This window comes from Camelus ferus, chromosome 5 (genome assembly GCF_009834535.1).
Source record: "Camelus ferus isolate YT-003-E chromosome 5, BCGSAC_Cfer_1.0, whole genome shotgun sequence".
NCBI classification, from domain to species: domain Eukaryota; kingdom Metazoa; phylum Chordata; class Mammalia; order Artiodactyla; family Camelidae; genus Camelus; species Camelus ferus.
The window spans coordinates 23,653,453-23,676,465 of record NC_045700.1 but is presented as its reverse complement, the minus strand read 5'-3'; the positions used below and the strand labels follow the sequence as shown (position 1 = coordinate 23,676,465).

Here is a 23,013-nt window from a genome sequence, read left to right as displayed (position 1 = left end):
TATCCACATTTGTTTTCTTAATTGCAAAACACAGCTTTTTTTCTCTCTCTTCACCTTGTCATCTCTGATTTCTTTTGGTTGTCTTTTCCCAGTTTCTCTTTTATACTCTCGCTGGCTGTTTCCTGTTTACTCTTTTTTGATTTTTGTCTTCCCCTCTAGCCCTGAATGTGGCTTTTGTACAGACACAGAGGCCCCAGCATGACAACCCCAAAGAGCCAATTCCAACTTGGACCCAGCACAACACGACTGCTGTCAGGAAGGTGGCTGTCACTGGGGTTGCATTACAACAAAACAAAACAAAACACAAAACACCAAAAAGCACTAAATTGGACTTAATTTTAACTCAGAAGTAAAAATGAAGGAAACTTCGCTGCAGACTTCCACAGAGCTTCCTTGAGGGTCATTTCTATTGTGAACGCAAGCAGATGCCTAACTTCAGGCACAAAAAGCCAGCGCTTACAAAAAAGGAACACATAGGTCAGTGCCCTCAGAAACATTTTTGTTCAGTCCACAAATATTCTCTGGGGAAAAAGAAATAGTGCTTATCTTGAACTCTTGGTTTTATTTTTTGAGCATGTAATTTTTATCAGTTTGTTTTGTTTTTGTTACTTTTTTTTCACTCACTGCTTATAAAACTAGCAAGCAGAAGTCTCTCTGGAACAAGATAGAATCATAAAAGTTTTCAAGAATCTCGTCACAAACTAAACAGTACAAATTGCACATTCTTCATGGAAGTATCAGCCTTTGGTGCGTGCCTGGATCCAACTATAATAGATTATCCCAAAGTGGGAAAGAATGAACAGTGCAAAATTAGCAGAACTGGGAGCAGAGCTTGACTAGGGAAGGCATTATGATCTGCCCTTCGGGGTCCTAGATCATCAGGCAATGGGAAAAGACGATGTGGTTTTATTTTTGCAAGTGAACACTTAGCAGTGTCTCAAGAGGCAGATTGGTGCACTGAATCTTAGCATAACAGCTACACTACAATCATGCCTGTTCTTTTTATAATAAATACATACATGCGCATGCCGTACTTAATATGCAAGTGCAATGTATATAAGTAAAACTCCATGTATTTATGCATAGCCCTTGTTCTGAACTTTTGTGACAGGTAAGTATATTCCTGTGTAGGTGTATAACCATAACTTCCTATGATATTAACAAATGCATCCAAATAAATATTCAATTAGAGAAATAGATTTTGCTTATAATGTCATGGGATTCTTAATGTGACTTTCTCCCAAACTTCATGTAACAGCAGAGGAATTACCAAAAAGAAATAGTTAAGGTATAATAATAATTTTAGCCACTCTTTTTCCAAGTTGCTATAATCTACCCAAAGATAACTAATTGTTCAAAGTAAACATTCCACTCTGACCACAAAAGGAATCCATTACACAAACATATAATTCACAGTCATTTTTAGTGGGTTGTAAACAGTTTGGAATGAGCATAAAATGGGACAAAAATCAAAGTGAGCATTTTGAAATGAAAAAGTGTTTGCTACAAAAGGTCAGTCCCTTTGCTTGGCAAACTATGTAGAAAAGCCTGGGAAAATGCTGATCACACAAGCAATGAGGGAATTTTAAAGCCAACAGCCTCCTTGTTTCTTTAAACAGACATCGGAACCTATAACTGGATCCTGTCAAACAAACGACAGCAAAAAAATATAACAGCTGCTAAGAAGTCAAGTTGAGAGATAAAGTTTTCGAGGCTAAGGACCTTCTCAGAAGTAGACTAAAGGTCTTTCTTAAATCTTTAAGCAAGGTTATGGATCCCAGGGTGGCTTTTAGGCACCAAGTCAAATATGTAATTTTGTGTATCATTCTTGTCATAGTATTTTGTGTTCCAGAAAAAAGAGAGGACAAAATTGTCAGTTAGCATCTGCTGAGGCATTCTGTAAAGTAGCTTATAGCTGAAATCATCAGATTTGGAAGATCTGGTATCATTTATTTTTAATTGTGGTAAAAAAAAAAACCCACATAACATAAAATTTACCATTTTAACCATTTTTAAGTGTACAGTTAATTGGTGTTAAGTGCCTTCACATAGTTTGCAACAGATCCCTAGGTATTATTTTAAATGTTGTTAAATAGTTTGGGGCATATTAACCAGAACCTGGGAATCACGGAGGAAGAATGAGCTGTTAAACCGTATTCCAAAGGATGAATGCCAATCCAAATGAAATTTAAAAATTGTTTTAAAATCAGCCATATTCCCTTACAAACAAAAATATACTGGATGCGTAAAAGTACAATTAGTGTAGAAACACGTTCATTCATTTAGTTAACTCCATTATTACATGGAAGAAGTCTTTGGCCATGTGTGGTGCTGGTGCATAGGAAAAGGACTGGTTTATCACTTGTAGCATATTCTTTTGGATATCTCACACCATGTGACTCCCTGTATCACATTGTCACAACGTGTCAAGGAAATTACCTGGGGAATAAGGTGTAATTAAGCTTCTAGTTTCATTGGGAGACTAAACCCAGAAGAGTGTGCACTTATTATAAAGGGCTTTATAATGTCATTTAAAAATATTTTTTCAATAAAAATTATAAATATTTAGGTGTACAACAAGATAATTTGATAGAAGTATTCATAGCAAAATGACAAGCTAATTCACATATCATCTCCTCACATAACTACCAATTTTTGTCTGTGATGAGAGCACCTGAAATCCACTCTCTTAGCTTATTTTTAGTATCCAACACAGGTTTGTTAACTCCGGTCATCATGCTTGTGTGTTACATCTCTAAACTTATCCATCCTGCATAACTGCTATTTTGTGCTCTTTGATCTTTCCATTTCCCCTCCCTTATTATGTCATTTTTAAGCAGACAAACTTCTCTGTTTTTATTAGTATTTTGACAGTGGTTCTTTCTTCTAGCGCAGTCTCTAGTCTTTTCATAGCACTTATCACTGTTTAATGTGTATCTGTGCTATGTCCTGAGCTGGTAGTATGGAGAATGACGCAGAGTAGGTCCTGAATAGCTACTTGTTGCTGAAATGCAATAAAAAATAGTGTCTGTTACTTCATTCAATCAATATTTATTGTATGCTTACAATTGTCACATATCGAGTGCTCTCTCCAAATAACTGCCCTTCACAAAGAGTAGTCAGTCAGTTACATACTTTTCATAAAGGTAACTATGGAGTAAGGTCTTAGTGCTAATTATACCAGTCTGGACTGAGTACTTTGTTTAGTTCATGTCTCCTAGGTCCTTGTCTCTAAATGATACAGGTGACCCTATTTTTAAGTAAGCAATTTCTATATACTTTTGAGGCCATCAACAACTACAAAAAGTCTTTTATAAAGCACTGAACACTGGACTTCTCCCTGGCTAGGTCTACATACCACCAGTGTGTCACAGTGTCTCCCTCTACATGCTCTTCCCCTAAGACCTCAAAAAAAGTGCCCGATGGTCTCCTGCTTTTGATTGGTTTACCATACATACTGAGCATTAGTTGAACAATAATTCCGTATTTTTGCAGAAATTGCTCTGGAAGAAGAAACATAAATTTTTTTCATTGGCTACTTATGATTTCAGTCTAAAACTGAAAAGGCAAGACAAGGGAAAGTGAACCACTTGAGAGAGTTTTAAAGCCTAACACATGCCTTTACAGTTTGCCCTCCAAGTTTTGTGTGTATTTTCTAGGCTGAGCAGACAATATCAGAAACCACAGAAATAACTCTGATCTAGTTATAATCGTTGTAAGGAGGAGAATGCTCTGGTGGTTTAGAGGAATAAAGGAAATCCAAATCAAGATAAAGAAACGTACTAAACAAGTCATTCGCTAAATTGGTTTACATTCGGCTCACTAAGAGATTTTCTCCTAGGCATATCCAAGAGATACAAAATTTGAAATAAAACTAATACTGCTTTACCAGGGATGAATAAAGAGTGTATCTGGTGTCAACCACTGGGTAGAATTTCCCTGGGAGGACTAGAGGAGCATGATGAGCAAATTGGTTCTGCCAAATGCAAGGAAGTAACTGAATGAATGAATGAATGAATGGAGGAATGGAGGCATGGAGGGAGGACCGAAAGAATAAAGGGTGAGATCTGCCCTCCTGATGTTGTTTACTTGAAATCAAGCATGTAAGACGCATTTGAAAAATACAGCTACAGTTTGTAAATGATTTTTTTAAGATGGGAGAAATAATCTCAAGAAAAAAGAGAGAAAGGAAACAAATCTTTTTTCTTGTTGTTGTTTGTTTCTCTTTTTGTTTGTTTTTATAGCAGCTGATGTGCTGCTATAGTGAGTACTGAGGCCATTTCCCTAAGACTGTGAGAGTAAACACACAGTTTTTATTAAATGTGCCTTTCTCGTAACTGGTCCATAAGCATTTCACATGACTCTGCAGTTGAATACCTTGCCTGGAAGAGGGTCTGGCCATTAGAGGGAGGGCCCTAGATATGCTGAGTCCAGACGTGCTGGGAGACTTGGCACCTTTATACGCTGCTTCTTAATACCAACCCCAGCATAAAATGTCATCAGAAGCCTGCATAAATATTGGACTTAGATTCACATAAATTATTTCTGTCCTGAGGTGCTTTATGCCAGAATTTAGTAAAAACAACACTTTGAGTAAATAGAGTTGGCCTATAAATGTAAGAATATTAATCCAACAAAATGATCATAGAAAAATATAATCAAAAGTACACACTTGTAAATCTTGCAGTGATGTGAGAGGTTTATCTTGTGCCTCTGAGTTTTTATTGAACGTTTCCATAGAGTTCCTTTAAGCTGACACTGCCAGAGTGCTCCGAGTTATCTGTTGCTTTATGGAACTGTAGTCTTTGTGTTTCATTAAAACACTTAGGAATTATTTTAATAATCATTTGTGTGATTAGTACTTGTTTAGCTGAATCTACAAATTCATTTTAAGAGCAAACATTGGGACAATGAAATATAATGCCAAATATGAAGGCTCCTGTCAGCAAAAACATCGTCTTATTTTATTAAAAGTCACCAACAAAATACCATGATCCAAACATACAGTTTCTATTTATGGGCACGTCCTGCTCTGCAATATTATGGTATCAGCATGCCACAAAGCTGTATCTAGAAGAGTTTTCATTGGGGTATGTAGGTAAATAGAGACATATAGAACCCTGGTTTTTATGTGCACACATCTTATTAGGTACAGCTTCCCCCAAAGTCCTATTTGGATTTTTGTTCTAATATGACAGTGCTCACACCATCAGTACTGAGTATTTACAAGTGAATGAAGATTTCCTGAAAATGATGATAATGTAGCTATTGGAAATAATAACATTATAACACTTTCAGTGATCCGTTTGGCTTTAAGTACTTATTAAATAATATTTATTCCTAAAATGTGTACTTACAAATTAAATGAGATTGCAACATGCAATAAAAATACATTTCCCTCTAAATTCCAGTTGACTCCGTTCCTCACAGATAACTCTCCTTGTGTTCATTCTGTTTTTACTGTTTTCTACTCTCCGAGCTCTCAGCCCTTCTCTCCGGTGTGTTGATATGCTTTTCCCCAAAGCTGCTCACTTTATCTCCTTTCCCTACCCACTCGTCCCCTTTTTGTTATTCTCTCACTCCCTACTGATATGGGAATAATGGGATCCCAAGGCTGTCCTTACAGTATAATTAAAGTATGAATTTCCAGGAGTTGGAAATTGCAGACCATTTTTATTATGTTTCTATAATAAATCCAGGTAACACTGAGAGAATTAAAATGGCTTTTCCCTAGCAGATAACTTGGTAAAGATTTTTTCCCTTGATTCTATTGTTTTAAGAGACTGGGAGCTGAAAATGGGAATAGATTCACCAATTCTCTGTCTGAAAACACCTCTATCTTTCACATGATATATATCCCCCTAGATCCTGGGAATATGCTGTAAACTTGTAACAGATGGTGATGAAGCTTCACATTTTTACACAATACATTTTTTGAGATTCTGCATCTACCGTATGTATCTTCCAGGGAAAATGACCTTGAATGAATGAAGTCATCATCTGAAGTAAAAACACCCCACAGATAGACCAGCATAGAAATCATGAGTCAGTTGGGTTTTGTTTTGTTCCCTCAGCAAGATGAAATAATTTCAGATGGAAAACAAAATGAAACATAGGAATCAGAGTTCATCTTGACACTGGAGGTGTGTCTGTTTATTGTTCCAGGAAAACCAGTTAGTCGTATTCTGTACTGAACAGATACACGTGGAAGATGGAATATCACTGTTTGCAAGTAGCAATGCTATTTGCTTCACTTGGGTAATGTTGGGGGCTTACCAAAATTTGTTCTGGCACAACGTCTCCCAGCATGAATGTTAGGAGGGTTCTAACACTGTGAGAGCTGATATTTTATGAATGTTTTATCACTGGCGAGAACACAAGAAGTTTGCAATTGAATCAACAACATGTCAGACAGAAAAAAATATTAAAAAAAAGAACATTAGTGGGAATTATTGATGTCCCTACTGTGAAAACAAACTGAAGTTAATAAGAAATTTGATCCTCTTAACCGATTAACGAAAGTCAAGTTTTAATTGCATGGCTTCCCAGACAAATCAAGTGGTGCTGTTAACCTGAGAACTGGTTGTGTGGAGGGTGCAGTATTGGGGGAAATGACTGCATATTCAGTTACCCACCTCTTTTTTCGACAGCTTCAATGCATTGCTTTACAAACCGTGGAACTGTGGAATTTTCACGTTCACACACTGTGTGCAGATGAGAGCCAAAAATTTGATCTGCAAAAGAAACAAAGATGAGCTTCATTAAAATCCAAGCTTGCGTTGTTCTTTAATTTGATTCTGTTTCCATATCCACTGCATGATGAAATTTGCATCTTGCATAGGAATCGATTTTTTGCTTTAATTCCAAAGTGTCTACCGCAGACATACAAGACCATAACTCCCTCTTTTAGGGAACAGGACTCCAGGCCCAGAGAAGGAAAACGAACCCCCTGCCATTGATTAGGCAGGGATGACAAAGTAAAGTTGTAGTCTCTCTGGGCTTAACTTTGTTGTCTATAAAGTAATGACAGGGAATTGAGGAAACTTCTACAAAATAATTAATCTTAGTGAATTCGTGTCTTGAGTGTTTGAGAAGAAATTTATCAATGGTCATCAAAATTATGAAGTTGTTAGTATGTTTAGAAGATTCGTTCCGTGGCTCAATGACCCCTGAAGGACCAACTTCCAGGAGGCTTGCTCTGAAGTGAATTTCTTCCCATTTGTCCTGCCGTGAATGCCCTTCCTCATCTCTCCTCTAAGTATCCTCTTTCCTTTAGGGCTCAGCTCAGATGGCACCTCCTCCACCAACTCTATCCTTCCTAGCTCAGCTTTCTGTCTCTTATAACCTAGGTTCTTTGGAATACCGGTTCCTCGGGATGTTAATGGGCAATTTGGGGGAAAGAGCCTGTGATCAAAATGATTTAGCAACATTGGATTAAAAAAGTTAAACAGATTTCTCTCACGTGTATTTCTTTTCAGAGCCTGCATCATGCCGACGGGCACTAGCGATCTCCAGGCGGGACTGGAGGATGCACTACATCCCAAACTTACTTGAGCAAGATCTTTTTATTTCAAAGGGCGTATCTCCAGACTAATGCTGCTGAGAACACACTCTGTGAAATTCTAGCCTAGCCCTCTCATTTGGAGCATGATTTATGTTACTGGGCTTCATGTATTTACATTTATGATATATGGAACGTACTTTCTCAAAGCAGTTTCTGAGCGCTGCATTGTCTACATGTGATGGTCACCAGTGCCCAGAACAGATTTGGGCCCATGAGATTCATGCAAATATTTTTTTAACTTGTGGTAAAATATATACAACATAAACGTTTACCATTTAAACCACTTTTATGTGTACAGTTCAGTGGCATTAAGTACATGTGCATTATTGTGTAAACATCACCAGCACCCATTTCCAGAACCTTTTTACACAACTTTGTAAACTGACTATATTTCAATAAAAATATATATGAGGAAAAAAAAAACAGCAGAGATGTTGATTAGTGATAATGAAACAAATATTTCGAAGATTCAAGGGCTTCCCATCTTGCAAAGAATGAACTCCAATTCCCTATCACTATTTCCAAGGCAGTATGACCTGACCTTCCTGATTTCCTGATTTCATTTGCTTTCTCTCTGCTCTCTCTGCCCTCTCTGAGACAAGCTCATCACTTGCCTGCCGCTACTCTGTAGACATTGCTGATTTTTGTCCAGCCCAAGCACACTTCTGCCTCAGGGACTTTGCACTTGTTATTTCCTCTTCATGGAACGCTATTGCCCTAGCTCTCTGATCAAATGTCTCCTTATTGCAGCCTTTCCCACTCACTTTTAAAAAAAAAACAAAACTGCCAAGCACTGCCAATAGGAACTCTCCATACTGCCTCTGCCTTACTTTTCTGTGAGCACTTTTCTCCACTCAACATATTAAATTGATATGTTTACAAGTTAGTTGCTTCCCTTGCATAGAATGCAAAACCTGGGAGAGTAAAGATTATTCCTATTTCCTTTATTACTGGATCCACAGTAACTCAACAATGTTAGCATATATGAGAAGTTCAATAAATATTTATTAAATTATTGACTGCAAGATATCATTAGTAGAGGTCTTAAATAAGTTTAAAATATATTTGTAGCAGAAATGGAAAGAAAAATAGCATAACAGATTGCTAAATGATACGTTACCACAAAGGGGTAGTCAACATGGACTGTAGTGAGGCTTCAACAAACTCATGGTTTTCATCTATTTCTTAGAAAAGGTGATGGCTTGAATTGAGTACAACTCAGCAGGGAAGGAAGCAATTAAGGCAAAGCACTAATAATAATGTCCTTCAATATGGAAACATGCATTTTCATCCAAGAGACAGAAAGAAGATAAGCTCAAAACCCATTAACATTGTGTAGAGAAGTGGGAAATAGTTACGGATATTTGCTTTGAATACTTGGTCAAGTAACAAAGATTTGTTTAAAAACAGTGAATCATCACTGTAAGAAAGAATGACATAAAATATTATTTAAGGAAAATAATCCAGAACTTCAGATTGGATACTTTAAATTGGCTAGAGATTATAGGCAGGAAGAAAGGTTACAAAGTATAAAATCCTTTAAAAGAAATCATAATTTAAATTTTACAAACATTCATTGAGTATCTTCTATACTTACAGCAATGAGGTAGGCATATTAGTTTGTGAAAGAGATACCAAGAAGTTTATAATACTGTAGGGCTAACAGAAATATTCAAACAAACAAAAAATAGAATATAACAAGTATCATAAAAGGTACTCAATGCTAAGAAAGATGTTCTATACTATAGGTATTTTTGTGTCATTTAGTGGGAATGACATGTTGGGCGGGTAGGGTCAGGGGAAGTTTATGAGATGGAGATCATTCAAGAAAAATAGATTCCTATCTGGAGAGAGATTTCTTTTTTTTTTTTTTTTCTCTTGATAGGTAGATACCAGAAGATTATGGAGATGAAGGCATTCTAGGGTATTTACTCTTTTAATCATTGTGTTATTTTCAAAAAAAAAAAAAAAATCCTAAGTACATGCTCTTTGTCAGGAGCTAGGAAAGTCACTAGTAACACAATAACCAAGACTCAAAGTTTCTTGTCTAGTGGAGCATCATATAAGTAAACAGATAAGAACATGTCATCATGAAAATTACCATTCCTGGGGAAGAAGTGATGCACTGGGAGCATGTGATGGGGGATCTGAACAGCTGTGGGTGCCCATGGAAGACTCCCCAGAGAAGAACTGAATCTTCAAGGATAAGTAAGACAAACTGGAGTGGTCAGAGAGGGGACAAAAGGGAATCTGGGGAAGATGAAGGAGAGGCAGACAAACACATCAGTGATTAGAAGAATGGTAAGAAGAATGTGGTGTGCTGAGGGAAACACTCATTCTTTCTTATTTAGAGAAATCTTGATTTATTAAGCTTTAAAAGGAGATAAAGACTGTGTTATGAAAGGTCTTAAACATTAAGTGAAGTAGATTAAATTATTTGAGAGCATGCAAATTACATTGATTTCTTAAACAAACGCTATTCCCCTCCCAACTTCTTTCTTGTTTTTAGAGTCCACTCATAAGACAGAACCTGAAAATGTTCTCCATTGATTTCTGCCTCCCTTGCAGCTTTAGATAGACAGTTTAGAATAGATAGTTCTGGTTGGGAAAGTGTAATGGGAAGTGACTTTGGAAGCTATGAGAGAAAACTTTTTTCTCTAATAAAAGTAGAGGGGTGTATGAAGACATTCAATCTTTTTTCCTTCCTGCTTTGAACATCACTGTGCAATCATGTGATACCTGGAGCTACCGCTGCAATCTTGTCACCATGAGGCGAGAAGCATGCAAACAAAAGCTAAACATGATAAAAGAGAAGCTACAAAAGCCCCGAGATCTCAAAGGTATTGTTGAACTTCTAAACCAATCCTAAAATACATTCTCTAGATTCTTACTATACGAGATAATACAAATAATTTTTAAGCGGGTATTCTATCACCTGTAACCAAATGGCTCATAACCAGATAAGGGGCACAGATTGTGAAGAAGACTGGACACAAGGAGACTTGTCAAGAAGCTAATGTGATTGCCCAGGAAGGTGTTATGAAGACCAAAATCAAGATAGGCTTATGGTAAATTTAATCTTTGTTGAGAATTCTTCTCATCTCTGAATTAGATTCATACATTCACCACCTTTGCGATGTGACTTTGTGGTAAAACTCACTAGAGTGGGCAACACTTATTTCCCTCATTTTGCTGCTATTAGGTTTGGCTATATGACTTGCCATGGATACAAGTCCTGTCAGCTTAAAGCAGAGCTGCCCATTCAAGCCTGTCCTAGATTACCTGACCCACAGACACATGAAACATGAATGCTTTTTGCTGTTTGCCACTGAGATCCTGTGTCTGTTTGTTAGGCAGCAATAGCTTGCTGATAAAAGAGGACTATAGGAGTATGGGTATTTGGTGATCTAAGTTATGCTATGAGAATGGAAATAAAGAGAGTTGACAGGACATGAAAACCAAAATGTGGGAGCAAATAGAGAAAACATTTCTAAATTTGCCAAGAATGTGGAATTATGCATCCATTTAGAGTCAACCCTAAGGAGGAATCTCAAAGGAAATTTCTCTCACCTTAAAATTTAAACTCATTATGTTTTACGTTGTATTATGGCACTTCTTAATCTGTATTCTCTCCAGATCAATTCAATTCTATCTAATTCAATTCAGTGAATATTTCATGAGCACCTACCATATGCTGGACATTGTAAAGAAGGTGAAGATTGATTCACTCATTTGTAACTATTACATGCCCACTATAAGCCAGACACTGTGCTTCAGCCCAAAAATGCAATGATGCATGAAGCACGATCCCCTATAGTCTAGGGGGGGAGAACATCTCTCACAAAGTTATAATATGATGTGATTAGTGCTGCTGCAAAGGTGCTTAATAATAACATTGAAGATTTATTACATTAAGTCAGGCAAGGTTCGAAGTACCTTATATATTCTTATTTAATCTTTATAGCAATCCTTAACCCTTTGGTGGTAGACACTATTATCATCTTGATTTTACAGGAAAGGAAACTGAGGCATAAGGTTTTTGAGTCATTTGTCCCTACTTACAAAACATAAGGCTCTTAAAAAAGAAAGAAAGAAAGAAAGAAAGATAAGGACCTGAACTAAGACAATGGAGAGATGAGAGATGGGGCGATTCAGTGGGATCTGTAAACTGGGTGCAGGAGGTGAGCTAACCCACTAGGCAAAGAGGACGTTCAAGTTTCTTGCTTGGGTGAAGGAGACTAAGACGAAGAAACCTGAGGGTTTGGAGAAGAGTAGAGAGACTGATATTTAGAAGTTAGGATAAGCATTTCAGCAACAGTAGAACGGTGATGGGATTTCAAGGTGAAAAGTTCTCATGCGATTTTGTCAATTCAGAGGCTATTGGTGATCATAAGAAAAATGGCTTTAGTAAAATAAAACTAAGAAGCAGATATTTTGGTCAAGATTTGAAGAGAAGGTGAGGAAGTAGAGACAGCAAATAGACTCCGTTTTAACGAAGTTTAGTGGTGGAAATTCATTAATTATAAAGAATGATGGGACTTGGAGAAAGATTCCGAGCTGGGGTGGATAGGAGAGGCTTTTAATTGCAGGGTATTTCTGATGGCCAGAATGCTCTTGAGGGGGTGAGGTGGCTATTTTCCGTTGTTATAATGCCAGAAGTGGGGGAGGTGCATTACTGCCACTTACTGGGTGGTCCAGGCAAGTGCAGGCAATCCCTCACTGGGAAAGGAAACAGTCCCTCCCTGATTGCCACTGTCGCCCTGGTGAAAAAAGAGCCTGGATATACTGAACTTCCACTGCTGGAAGACAGAGATTAGTTACCAGAAAAGCCAAAAAAATTTCATCTTACTTCTATCCTGTCTTTAAAGGGGATATAGTCACCCAATAAGGTATGGCTCTGGAGCATAAGGAGCTAGCCCTCCAGGTGAGCCTGATTAAATCAAAGGCAGTCATGTGGCCCAAGCTGGGTCAGTGCAACTTTCTCTCCAAAAGTTTTAGAACTGGGACACTACAGCTGAGGTTGTATCAGAGAAACTATCTGCTTCAGGAATTTGAATTGTCAGGCTTTCTAGAATTAGACAATGGGGCCCAAGGGCAGCCATTTGGGGGGATAGCCATGTGCAACGAGTGAGTGGGTACAGAAACTAATTTGCATAGAGAGGTGAATGAAACAGATACACCTCAACTCCTTACTTCCTGAAGCTTAGGCACCATACATGGTTGCCATGGGGTGCATTAGAAATTAGAGAGAATTTCAGTTCAGTGCTACCAAATAAATTTGACTAGAACATGGACATAGCATTGTCCAGAAGGTTTCAAAAGAAGGCTCACAATCACAATAGAAAGGGCCAGACTTTGGAAGATAACTCAGTGAGGTCGCCTGTTACAGATGACACTGGTTAGGAAGAGTACGTTGGTTGTCTGTTGGTGTTGCTGGCCCTGGAACTATTCTTCTACCCTCTGGTAAGAACACTTTGGTTTTCCTTGGGGATGACACTTTCTCATTTTGCTGCCATTTGACTCCATCAGCTCCAGCTCCAGCTCCAGGGAGGCGCATGCATTTCCTCCTTCTGGCCACAGTGATTGGTTCAGATGTGAGTTGGGAAACTATGAGGATACGAGTCTGAGCTTCCAGAAGTTATGGTGCCACCCTTTGGGAAAACATGCTGGAGAATTAAGCCAACAGAGTGGAAGACAGAGCTGAGGGATGGAGGAGATAAAGATTTGATAGCATTCTGTGCCCACAGATCCAGTCACTCCTGAAACTATCCTTGTTCCTTGGACTTTTCCGTTAAGTAGTCCAATAAATTCCACTCCTACGTTTGCAGTTTAGACAAGTTTCTTCCCATTACAACTAAGAGAAACTTGACTACGACACTAGCTTTCAACATTATATGATGAATTTCATGACGTGGGGGAGATGATAATACACATGAAATGCCTTTGCAAAGTAGAACATGCTATCAAAAGGCAGTAAATCATAGAGATTTAGCTAAAACAGCATTACCAATTTAGGGGCTCTTGTAGGATTGCCACCCACCTGTAAATATGATACAGTCCATATTTTGATACGCCAAGGAAGACCATTAGATTTTAGGAACGTGTTTGAACCACAGAACCTTCTACCTTAAAACCTTCTACCACATAGGGAAAGGGGGAGTGAGAGATAAGGTATTTTGTTTACTTGGCAAGTACCGATGATATAGCTTTTGCCCCCTAAACTTCCATGCCTGGTATCCTGGCACAACATTAAGGATGATTTCTGCTTTTCCCCTCCTTATGGTATTCCCCAAAAGGGAGCAGTCCCAGAACCCTGAGCTTCCGACTCCCCACCTATAGTCCCATCTGTGGGCTCACTGGTAATCCTTTCTTCCTCTCTTAACAACTTTTTGTATTTAGAAAACACCTCTTGCTAGGGGTGCCAATATTTTCAGAATGCTCTGCACATGCCTATGGCCTTGGCTGGTGTGATCATTACATCTTTGTTCTCCTGCTTCAGCACTTGTACCAGGGGTGGCAGGCAACACATTGGTTGGAGAAAATCCATTTTCTGTAATTTTTCTTTGAAAGCATCTTTTGGTGAGAAAAACAAATAGACCTTCCACATGACTGCACTTACAAATCATGTTGTTTACATAATGAATTGGAGTTTAACCAGGGAATGGTGGTTTTTAATCTTTAGGCTCTCAAACTTTTGACCGATTTAGTTAGTTCATCAGCATAACCAGGTTAAGTCCCCCGGATTACAAATTAGCTTCATTCTCCCTCATCTCTGCTATATATTTTTTGACAAATTATGGTAAGAACACCCAGTAATGGGATCTTTGTCAGTTAGATTCCAAATGAATCAAAACTACGAGTAAAACTACTCAATAGAGGCAGTTAAATGTTCAAATAATGTGACGGCATTATCATCATTTACGCAGGGAGACAGTCTCCATGTGCTTTTCAAAATGATGTTATTCTGCTTTCAGGAGAGAGGGCCACCGCAGCTACTCCAGTACATTTTAAAGAAGAAAAACAAAGCACCTAAAACTGCACATACATGAAGAATAAAGAGAGAAGAAGAGAAAACAACGACAACAAACTGAACTGTCCAGTCTCTCTCTCTCACACACACACACACACACACACATATCAGTCAGTCACTTTGGAAATGAGGCACATTCATTAAGGTTTTGGGCTGTAATAGGAAAAAAAATACACCGTGGCTATCTTAAGCAAAGAAAAAATTATGCAAATGATATTGAAAATCGGGGTAGAAGAAAACTCACAGAATTTACTAGGAACTAAAAGTAATTTATAAATTCCTCAAAGAAATTACTGGGGCTGAGGGGCCAGTCTAGGAGATGTTTCATCTAAGGTTCTCAGGAGATCCGTGAAATAAGAGAGAAGAAATAGAGCAAGTGTGTTGCAACTCTGAGAGCTGGGCCAGAATGCTGTTTTCACTGTCACCCTCACCACCAGTACTGTCTTCTCTTCATCAACTGCTCAAGATTTGAAGTTCCAATAAGAGAATGTCCAGTTGGCTAAGGTTTTGTTTAAAACATGGGTTGGGATGAGAAAAAAATAATAGCCTTTGTAGCTTCCATAGTAGGTAGCATTCACTTGTAAATTTTCTTCCTTCAGAATGCCATACACGAGTAGGTTGTCTGCCAACAGGTTGCTATAAGAGCCAGGCAGTGGACACTGGAAGCAAAATTAATATTCTCAACATGGGAGATTTCAGGAATTTAACTGAATTCATCTTTTGATTTTAAACCATAAGTGGCATTTGGTTTTCCTTTTGAGAGCAGGTTTCCAAACCCAAACTTTCAGATTGCTTATCAGGGAATCCTATTTCTACTCTTATATTTTCTCCACTTCTATCCTTCACATTCTTCTTTTCTTCACCTTTAAAATACTCATCGTATGATAATTCTCCCACAACTTTACTAAGAACTTTTGGAGAAGTAGGTGATTTATGTTAAGTATTATAGTTTACTGGTATCTTATGTCTTTGAATTAAGAGACAGAAAAATATGCTTAACGCTAAAACACTGGTACTGAATTTAATCAATATTAAGTGCTTCAAACGGTACTGCATTATCTTATGATGCCTCAAGGTTTTTATTACAAATGTAAGAGGCAAGTTCAGGAAAAAGCTGAATTATTCTAAGCAGTTTGGAATCTAAATAGATAGTAATTTTAAACAAATTCACTTCTGTGTATAGTTACCCCTCACACGTTTATTCGTATTTTTGGAGCTCATCTAACCTAACAGATTTTAAAGTCTCTGGTGGAAAATGATACTGTCTACTCTGGAAAGACTGGCCTGGAAGGGACCGGCCTAGACTCTAGGAAGAAAAGCCCCCCAGACCAGGGCAGGCTGTGGTCTGCAGCTTCCAAGTTGGACAGTTGGCTGCAAGGGTAGCATCATTTGACAAGGACAGCTCAAAGTCCTTGGGTTTCAGAGACAGGCTAGCTGCCACCCAGACAGAATGACGACTTCTCCAGTCCTTTCCATTGTTTCTCTTTCTTCCCTTTTCAGGATTCCGGCAGTTTCCACCTTCCACAATTTCTCTCTAAATCCCAAGCAATACTTCTAAAGTTCCCTTTGGTCTTTCACTTTAAGCTCCTAAACTCTCATTAAAATAGCTCTCACATCAATTTTGGTCCAATGAATGCAATGGACATTTTGGTGGATCAGCCAGGAAGAAATTTATATCTTAAATGAAGAGTTTATTAACCCCAATGTAACAATGAGGATAACATTTTTCTACATTGTCTACCTTAGGAAACACTTTGTCCTATACTTCTCCCTCCCTCTGCTTTTCCAAAGCAGCGCAATACATAAATACACACACACGCACGCATACACAGAATCACAACAGTATAGAGAATGGGTTTGATCAAGTGAATATTACTGCATTTTTGTATTCTTCCATTCAATCTATCCACCCCTGAGTATTTTTCAGTGACTGCTGGGGATGGAATAATTAATGAAACACTCTCTGTCTTCACATAGCCTGTATGTGGAAACAGTGGGGGAAACAAACACATAAAAGCATTAATATAAAATATAGTGTCAGATGGTGATAGGTGCTATGTGAAAATAAAGTAAGCCAGGGAGATGGAGAGCAAGAGAGAGGTGTTGTCGGGGAAGATGTTTGCGAGGCAATGGCACTGAGCAAAGACCCAAAGAAGCGAAGGCATGAGCCATACCAATGCATAGGCAGAACATTTAATCAGAGGAGTAGCAAGCGGGAGTAAGTGGAGTAACCTGGAGGAGCAGCAAGATGGCCAGCGTGGCTGGAGTGAAGTGCCAAACGGGAAGTATGGTTGTGGAAGAAATTGAAAAGGTAGCCTGGGGGTCAAAGCAGATAGGACCCTATGGGTTATAGGAAGGACAATAGGTATTATTTTAAGTATGATTTTATTCCAAATAACTGGAAATCATTGAGCAGAGAAGTGACTTAGAGTGATTTAGGTTTTTAAATGATCTTTCTAGTTGCCATTTGGAGGCTATTTTAAGAGCGTCAAGAAAAGCAGCAGAGGCCAGTCAGGGGGCTGGTAAGACAGGCCAGGGAAAGATAATGGTGCTGAGATAGGGTGGTAATGATGGAAAAAACTAAAAATCGTTGAATTTAGAATGCATTTTTAAGGTAGGATTTGCTGATGAAGGTAGAAGAGACAGATTAACATGGAGGGTGAACAGCAGTGTTATTTCCTGGGGTTGGGAACATGGGGGAGCTGGGGAGCAAAGGGTTGCTGTAGATAAGTATGAGGTGTCTACCAAACATCTGAGAAGATGTCAGTAGACGGCTGAATATGCAAGTCTGGAGTTTTGAGAGTCTGGAGTTTGAAGCTGAAGGACTAAGTTTGGAAAGTCTACAGATGGAATCTGAAACCACAGGGCTGGAATATTTCAGCCCCGGAATATTTGACGAGCACTCAGTAGTCTGAGAAGGAGAAGAAAAGAGAAGAGAAATCCAAGGACCTAATATAGGAGTAGCCCAACACAGTGAGGCTGGCGAGAAGAGCAGGATCTACCAAAGGAACACCCACCGGCATAAGAGTTTCCACAAGAAGGAATGAGAAATTGTAAATAAATAGCAATTCTGAAACCACTGGAAGATTTCATGTCCCGTTTCCTTTCTTTCCTACCCACTTTTAGGCAACAACTGAAAGCAGAGTGAAGTAGGTGGTCCCAATCTACCAGAGATAGTTCAGGAAGATTAAACATCAATAGACGTGTACTAGGTAGAGGAATCTGGAGAAGAATGTTCACAGTAGAACAAGATAAATGTAATTCCTTCCATTTGTATTTCTATCGCATCTTATTACATTTCTTTCTGGATGCCAAATGAAAACATGTATGAATGAGTGAATGAATGAATGAATGAATGAATAAATAAGAGAACACAATGTATAAAATAAAGCGACTTTTATCTAAAGATTGTGCCACGATCACTCGAGCATGAGAGAAATATATTTCAGTTTAGTTTGCATTAGTGCATCTTGGATGATTTAACATGGCCACATTTTGCTTAGCAAAGACTGACTATTTACATTTTGGGTTGACAATATTTTCCTGCTTTTCCTTTGCCTGCCTTCATTTTTTTAGAATTACAGAGGGGTCTAGCAAAGGAAGGGGGGATAAAATTCAAAGATGTCAAACTTTGCTACCTTATCCCTACTTGTATACACTCCATGTTTTCAAATTAGAAAACTGTCCATGGAATTCAATTGCTCAGAATTCTCAAATTCTCAAATTCTCAATTAGTGTAATAACTCTGAAGTTAAAACTTTTATAGATTAAGTTGTCTACCTACTTTACTTAGTAGGAACTTCACTGGGGTTATAACTACTTTGAAATCAGTATTTTTATTCCTGTTAAATCAGTATTTTTATTTTATTTCTGAGTGACCAGGCTAGGAGAAAAGCTGATACATAAAATGTATTAAGATACTTGAATGAATTAATTCTAAATTATGTAATAATATTACCTTTTAAGCCCAAACAAATATGGACTAAGGCTGGAGAAGTCATTCAGTGACTGATAAAAGTTGAAAGTTTCTTTTACAGTGGAGAAGGCATGGAAATTTTGACTCACTCTGGATTTAAGTAAAATCTAGGAAAGAACACTGTATTTTTTCCTAATATCAACATAGATTTGTTAGAATCCCAGGTGGTAAGACTTCAATTTATTTGCATGAATGCATAGTTCAATAAGAAAAGATTCAAATTTAGCTGGAGTAAAACTGCTTAATGATTTCAAATATTACTTGTAATATATTAATATAATGGGTTTGAATATCTATAATGGAGTCTCTTTCATTTGGGTCTTAAGGGTGTTCTCACAGCCACTAATGCTGAGTGCTAGGCACACGCTGAAGTACCTAAGAGGAAAGCACTTTAGGTTAAAAGCACTTTCTTTTCTCAGCCTCAGGTTAAAAGCTATTTCAGAATTCTGTTAAAGCCATTCTTTGGTCCTCAGCTTCAGCTTAAAAGCAGCTTTGATGACAAGTGCTTTGAGGCAGGTAAAGGATTTTATAATAAACCATATTAAGAGCCGGGGACTCGTGTGGTTCTGTGGAAGTGTTGGCTAGCTCCGTGGAGGTGTGATGTAAGCTCTGTGTAGGTTTGCCTGTTCCCCATAGTCCGCTGATTATTTTACGCAAAGAAATTGAAAAACATTTCCAGGAATGTAATTGGAGAGAAGAGGTTATGAGCCCAAATTAGCAGGCCGTGATACACACATTTCTGAAAACATTTTGTCTCTTTTGTGCTTCCAGTCAAATACAGTGTGTATTTCTTTTTCAGCCCTTACTGTAGAAAACAACTGTGCAATAACATTTCTAAACCACCTTGTCCTGTCCCAAAGCTGCTCACAGAATTAAACAAAAAATAGGTATCTCACTGGGAGATGCACTTTGCATATTGTACATTTTCTGGATGTGTTTCATACTCTTTATATTACGTTTCCAGCTAACAGGACCACCTGTGGTGTGATGGGCACACTTCAAGGTGAAATGGCACATACCTCAGTTGGGTCTGCCTACTGAACTGACAGAATGACGGTCACCACCCAGATGTCCAACTGCAAAGGTTGATACTCGTTGGTGAAAACAGTGACTTCAGAGGAATTTTGAGTTGTGGAGGTCAGTAGGAACTCTGAGAGATGGCAAAACGGTTCATGTACCCCGGCCAAGTCCCAGGGAGCAGATTCTGACTTCTGCTGTTATTAAGACAAATGGAAAAAAGCTATTTTCTCACTTTGTGAGATTCAAAGCCTAAGCACTGCTGCTTCAGGCCTTAAAAAATCAAGTGCAACAAGCAGGTGGCCGGGGAGAAAGCAGTCTTTCTGGTGACAGAATGAATCCAGAAATGCAGTGGGAACCAGAGGGATCAAAGCACTGTATGGCACCTGAAGGTTGCATGGGTTTGGAAACTCCTGGACCGTGCCTAGGCAGTGAAGGGGCCATCTATCGGAAGATGCTGGCTCTGTGTGGCCACAGTGAGGTGCCTACCCTGGGTAGTTTGTAGGCGATGGGTATCAAAGACGAATCAAAGGAGAAGAACATGAGGAGAGCAGTCCTCCTCATATGCAGTACACTCCAGGTGCTCCAGGCGCTCCCAGAAATAGCCAGGGAGACTTTGGAAACAAAGGCTGAACTGCTATGATTATACAGGTGTGATTACACAGGTGGGAGCCATGATTTCTGATATCTGTGCCTTAATGTCAGTGTTACTTCATTCATATTCACAGGCTGCTGGGGCATGGCCCATTGAGGTTATATAGGAATCAAGGAAAATTAGATAAAAAGCAGTAATTATATAATATAGTTTTCTAGTACAATCAGCCATCCATATCTGCAGGGCTACAGAACCGGCAAATACAGAGGAATGACTACTGTGTCATTTTACATAAGAGACTTGAATATCTTTGAATTTTGTATCTGCTGGGGGTCCTGGGACCAATCCTTTGGTGTGATGGTAAGGGACAGCTCTGCCTCTTTCATTGGTCTTTTAAAATGGAGTCAAGTTTGCAGGGTATGGAAGTGATTATTTTTTTTTTTTTTTTGATTAGAGCATTTCTTTCCAAGCAATGTTATGGTGTCTAATTTTGAAGGAAGGGATTTCATCTTACATATCTTTTTGGGTCCAGTAGCCAGCCCATCACTTACCACATGGTAGGTTCTCAATAAATGTTCATTAAATAAATAAAAATATATAATGGGTACGGAGTGAATAATAAATTTGCTTATAAAATAAAGTACAAGCTCCTTAGCCTGGCACTATGCAAAACACCTGCCACAATAACTTTTCATCAAATCCTCTACATTTCATCATTCCCCATGCTTTCCTACAATTGTGTACCTTGAATGTCTTACCTATTTCTTCATATATCCAAATGCTCTAAGTCAAGACTCAGTTTAAAGACTATAGAATGAAAGAAATACTCATCTTTCCCACACTTTTCCCACTTGTAATCTTCCTAAACTGTAACCTGAATGCTCCTTGAAGCATTTGACATTTGATATGTTATGCCATATTTATTGTACATTTACCTCCCTTACTCATTTCTTGGGGAATTCTGCTTGATGTAACTTTGTATCCACTTAAAACATAGTGATCTGCAGAATATATATGAGTAGGGATTATGAGTAATCATCAAAGCATAAAGAAATGCAAGCAGAGTTCTTTATCCTTGTTACTGGATGCTGCATGCAATGCTACAAGCACAGTGCAAGGCACGTAGGATGCTCAACATGTTGGCTGTATTAATGCAATGTCACAAAATCTCACCATATTTTATCTGCTTTGCAATTTTCAGAATACCTACTCTGTATTTAGGAGAAGGAGCACTTACAATATGCTATGCAATAGTAAGAGCAGAATTAGGAGTAGAGTATAAGAATGAACAGTTATTAGCGGTTATGCTAATTATTTTTTATACAGTGTCAATAATCCTAAGAGGTATTATCTGGAAAGTGTTGAGACCGAAAATTTCATTACCTTGCCCAAATTCACAAAACAAATAAGTAGCAGAGCCAAGACTAGACTTCAAATCTACTTCAAAATTCAGCGATCTTTATGGCTTAATGACTGCAAGACATTTTCCTGAGTAAAACAGAATACATACAGTCTTCCAAATAGCACAGGGAGAGCTTGTCACTACCACCTATCACTCCATATCACATGTACCCAGACCCACTGAGGAAAACAGTCTTTCATATATTTAATTATTTCAAGTGTTCTTTGCATACTTAAACATTACATGAAACAAGGTACAGTTTTGTGTTCGAGTATCCCTTTTTTCCCAAGAATGCACTGCATTGCTGCATTTCTTGTTAGACAGCCTTGAAGTCTAGATTCCAGACTGGTGATAATGGTGGCAACAGGGTGGGACCTTCTCCAGTAGAGGCTGCCTCAACCCCTCCCAGCCTCCAATGGCGTACCAAATGGATTAGCACAGACTTTCTAGCAGATATCAGTTGAGTGTCTACCATCCAGCTCAGTACGTGAAACTGAGGCTTAACATATGTATCACAGCAGCTTCTCAGACTCTTGACTTAGAGAACTGCACCTGGGAGACAGAGCATCCTCTGGGCTTTTGGTGGTGTCCAGACTCTAATAATTCAGCGTAGAAACAGATGGCTTTGGATTACCACGGGGAAGCGTTTTCCACTACAGCTTTACCCAAAAGTACCTACTGCCTTCTCCAAAATTCCTCAGATATGATGCCCCACCTCTCCAACTTTCTCCAATGTGCTATCTATTCTCTGTTTTCTTTCTTCTCCTGGGCCAAGGTTGTGGTCCTTTTTTCCCCTCACTATCTAGCTCCTGCCCATCAGTCCTTTCTGAGGCCACAGTTCCCTGTCCAGGACTTCTGCTTCCCATTCTGTCCTACACACTATGGCATGAGACAGGCATATCTACTACTGTAGTGCCCTGGTATGTGGCACTGTATGGTTGCATTTGGAATGCTTATATTCCTACACTGCACAGCCACCCTTGAAATACTTTCTCCACGTAAGCATACAAGTGTGTACATGAAGAAAAAAACTTATGCTAGAGAATTTGAGATATCTGACATCCTTGGGAATTCTACTTTTGATGAAAAGAGGGCCTAACCTTGCTTTTTTTCCTCCCTAAAATGTTTGACTTCTTCAACCAGTAATTATGTAAACAGATTTATAACCAAAACAGGCTCTCACTTCCTCTTTTGACATGTTAATTGTTTCTAAAAAAACATTAAGTGAGGTCCTGTCAAATTCTTTACATAATATTGAATGTTCTCCTATGCTAATTACTTTTTTTAAGATGGAAAAATTGTAACATGCTCAAGGCCCCAGTGCATTTGAAATGTAGAGTTACAAAAAATGTAAACACAGTATTTTACTGTTGGGAGAAAAAAATGTATGAGGTGGTGTAAATGACGAGGAAGTCTGGGGGAATAATGG

General features: G+C 38.5%; 1 protein-coding gene across 3 annotated transcripts in view; it reads right to left on the bottom strand.

The window, feature by feature from the left end:
• Positions 1 to 23,013, bottom strand: part of ARHGAP15 (Rho GTPase activating protein 15) — a 574,294-nt gene that overhangs the window by 201,906 nt on the left and 349,375 nt on the right. For all 3 annotated transcript variants that reach the window (XM_006191397.2, XM_032479387.1, XM_032479386.1), the window contains exon 10: positions 6,636 to 6,734. In XM_006191397.2, the coding sequence (XP_006191459.1) occupies positions 6,636 to 6,734 (99 nt within the window). The remainder of the gene's footprint in view (positions 1 to 6,635; positions 6,735 to 23,013) is intronic.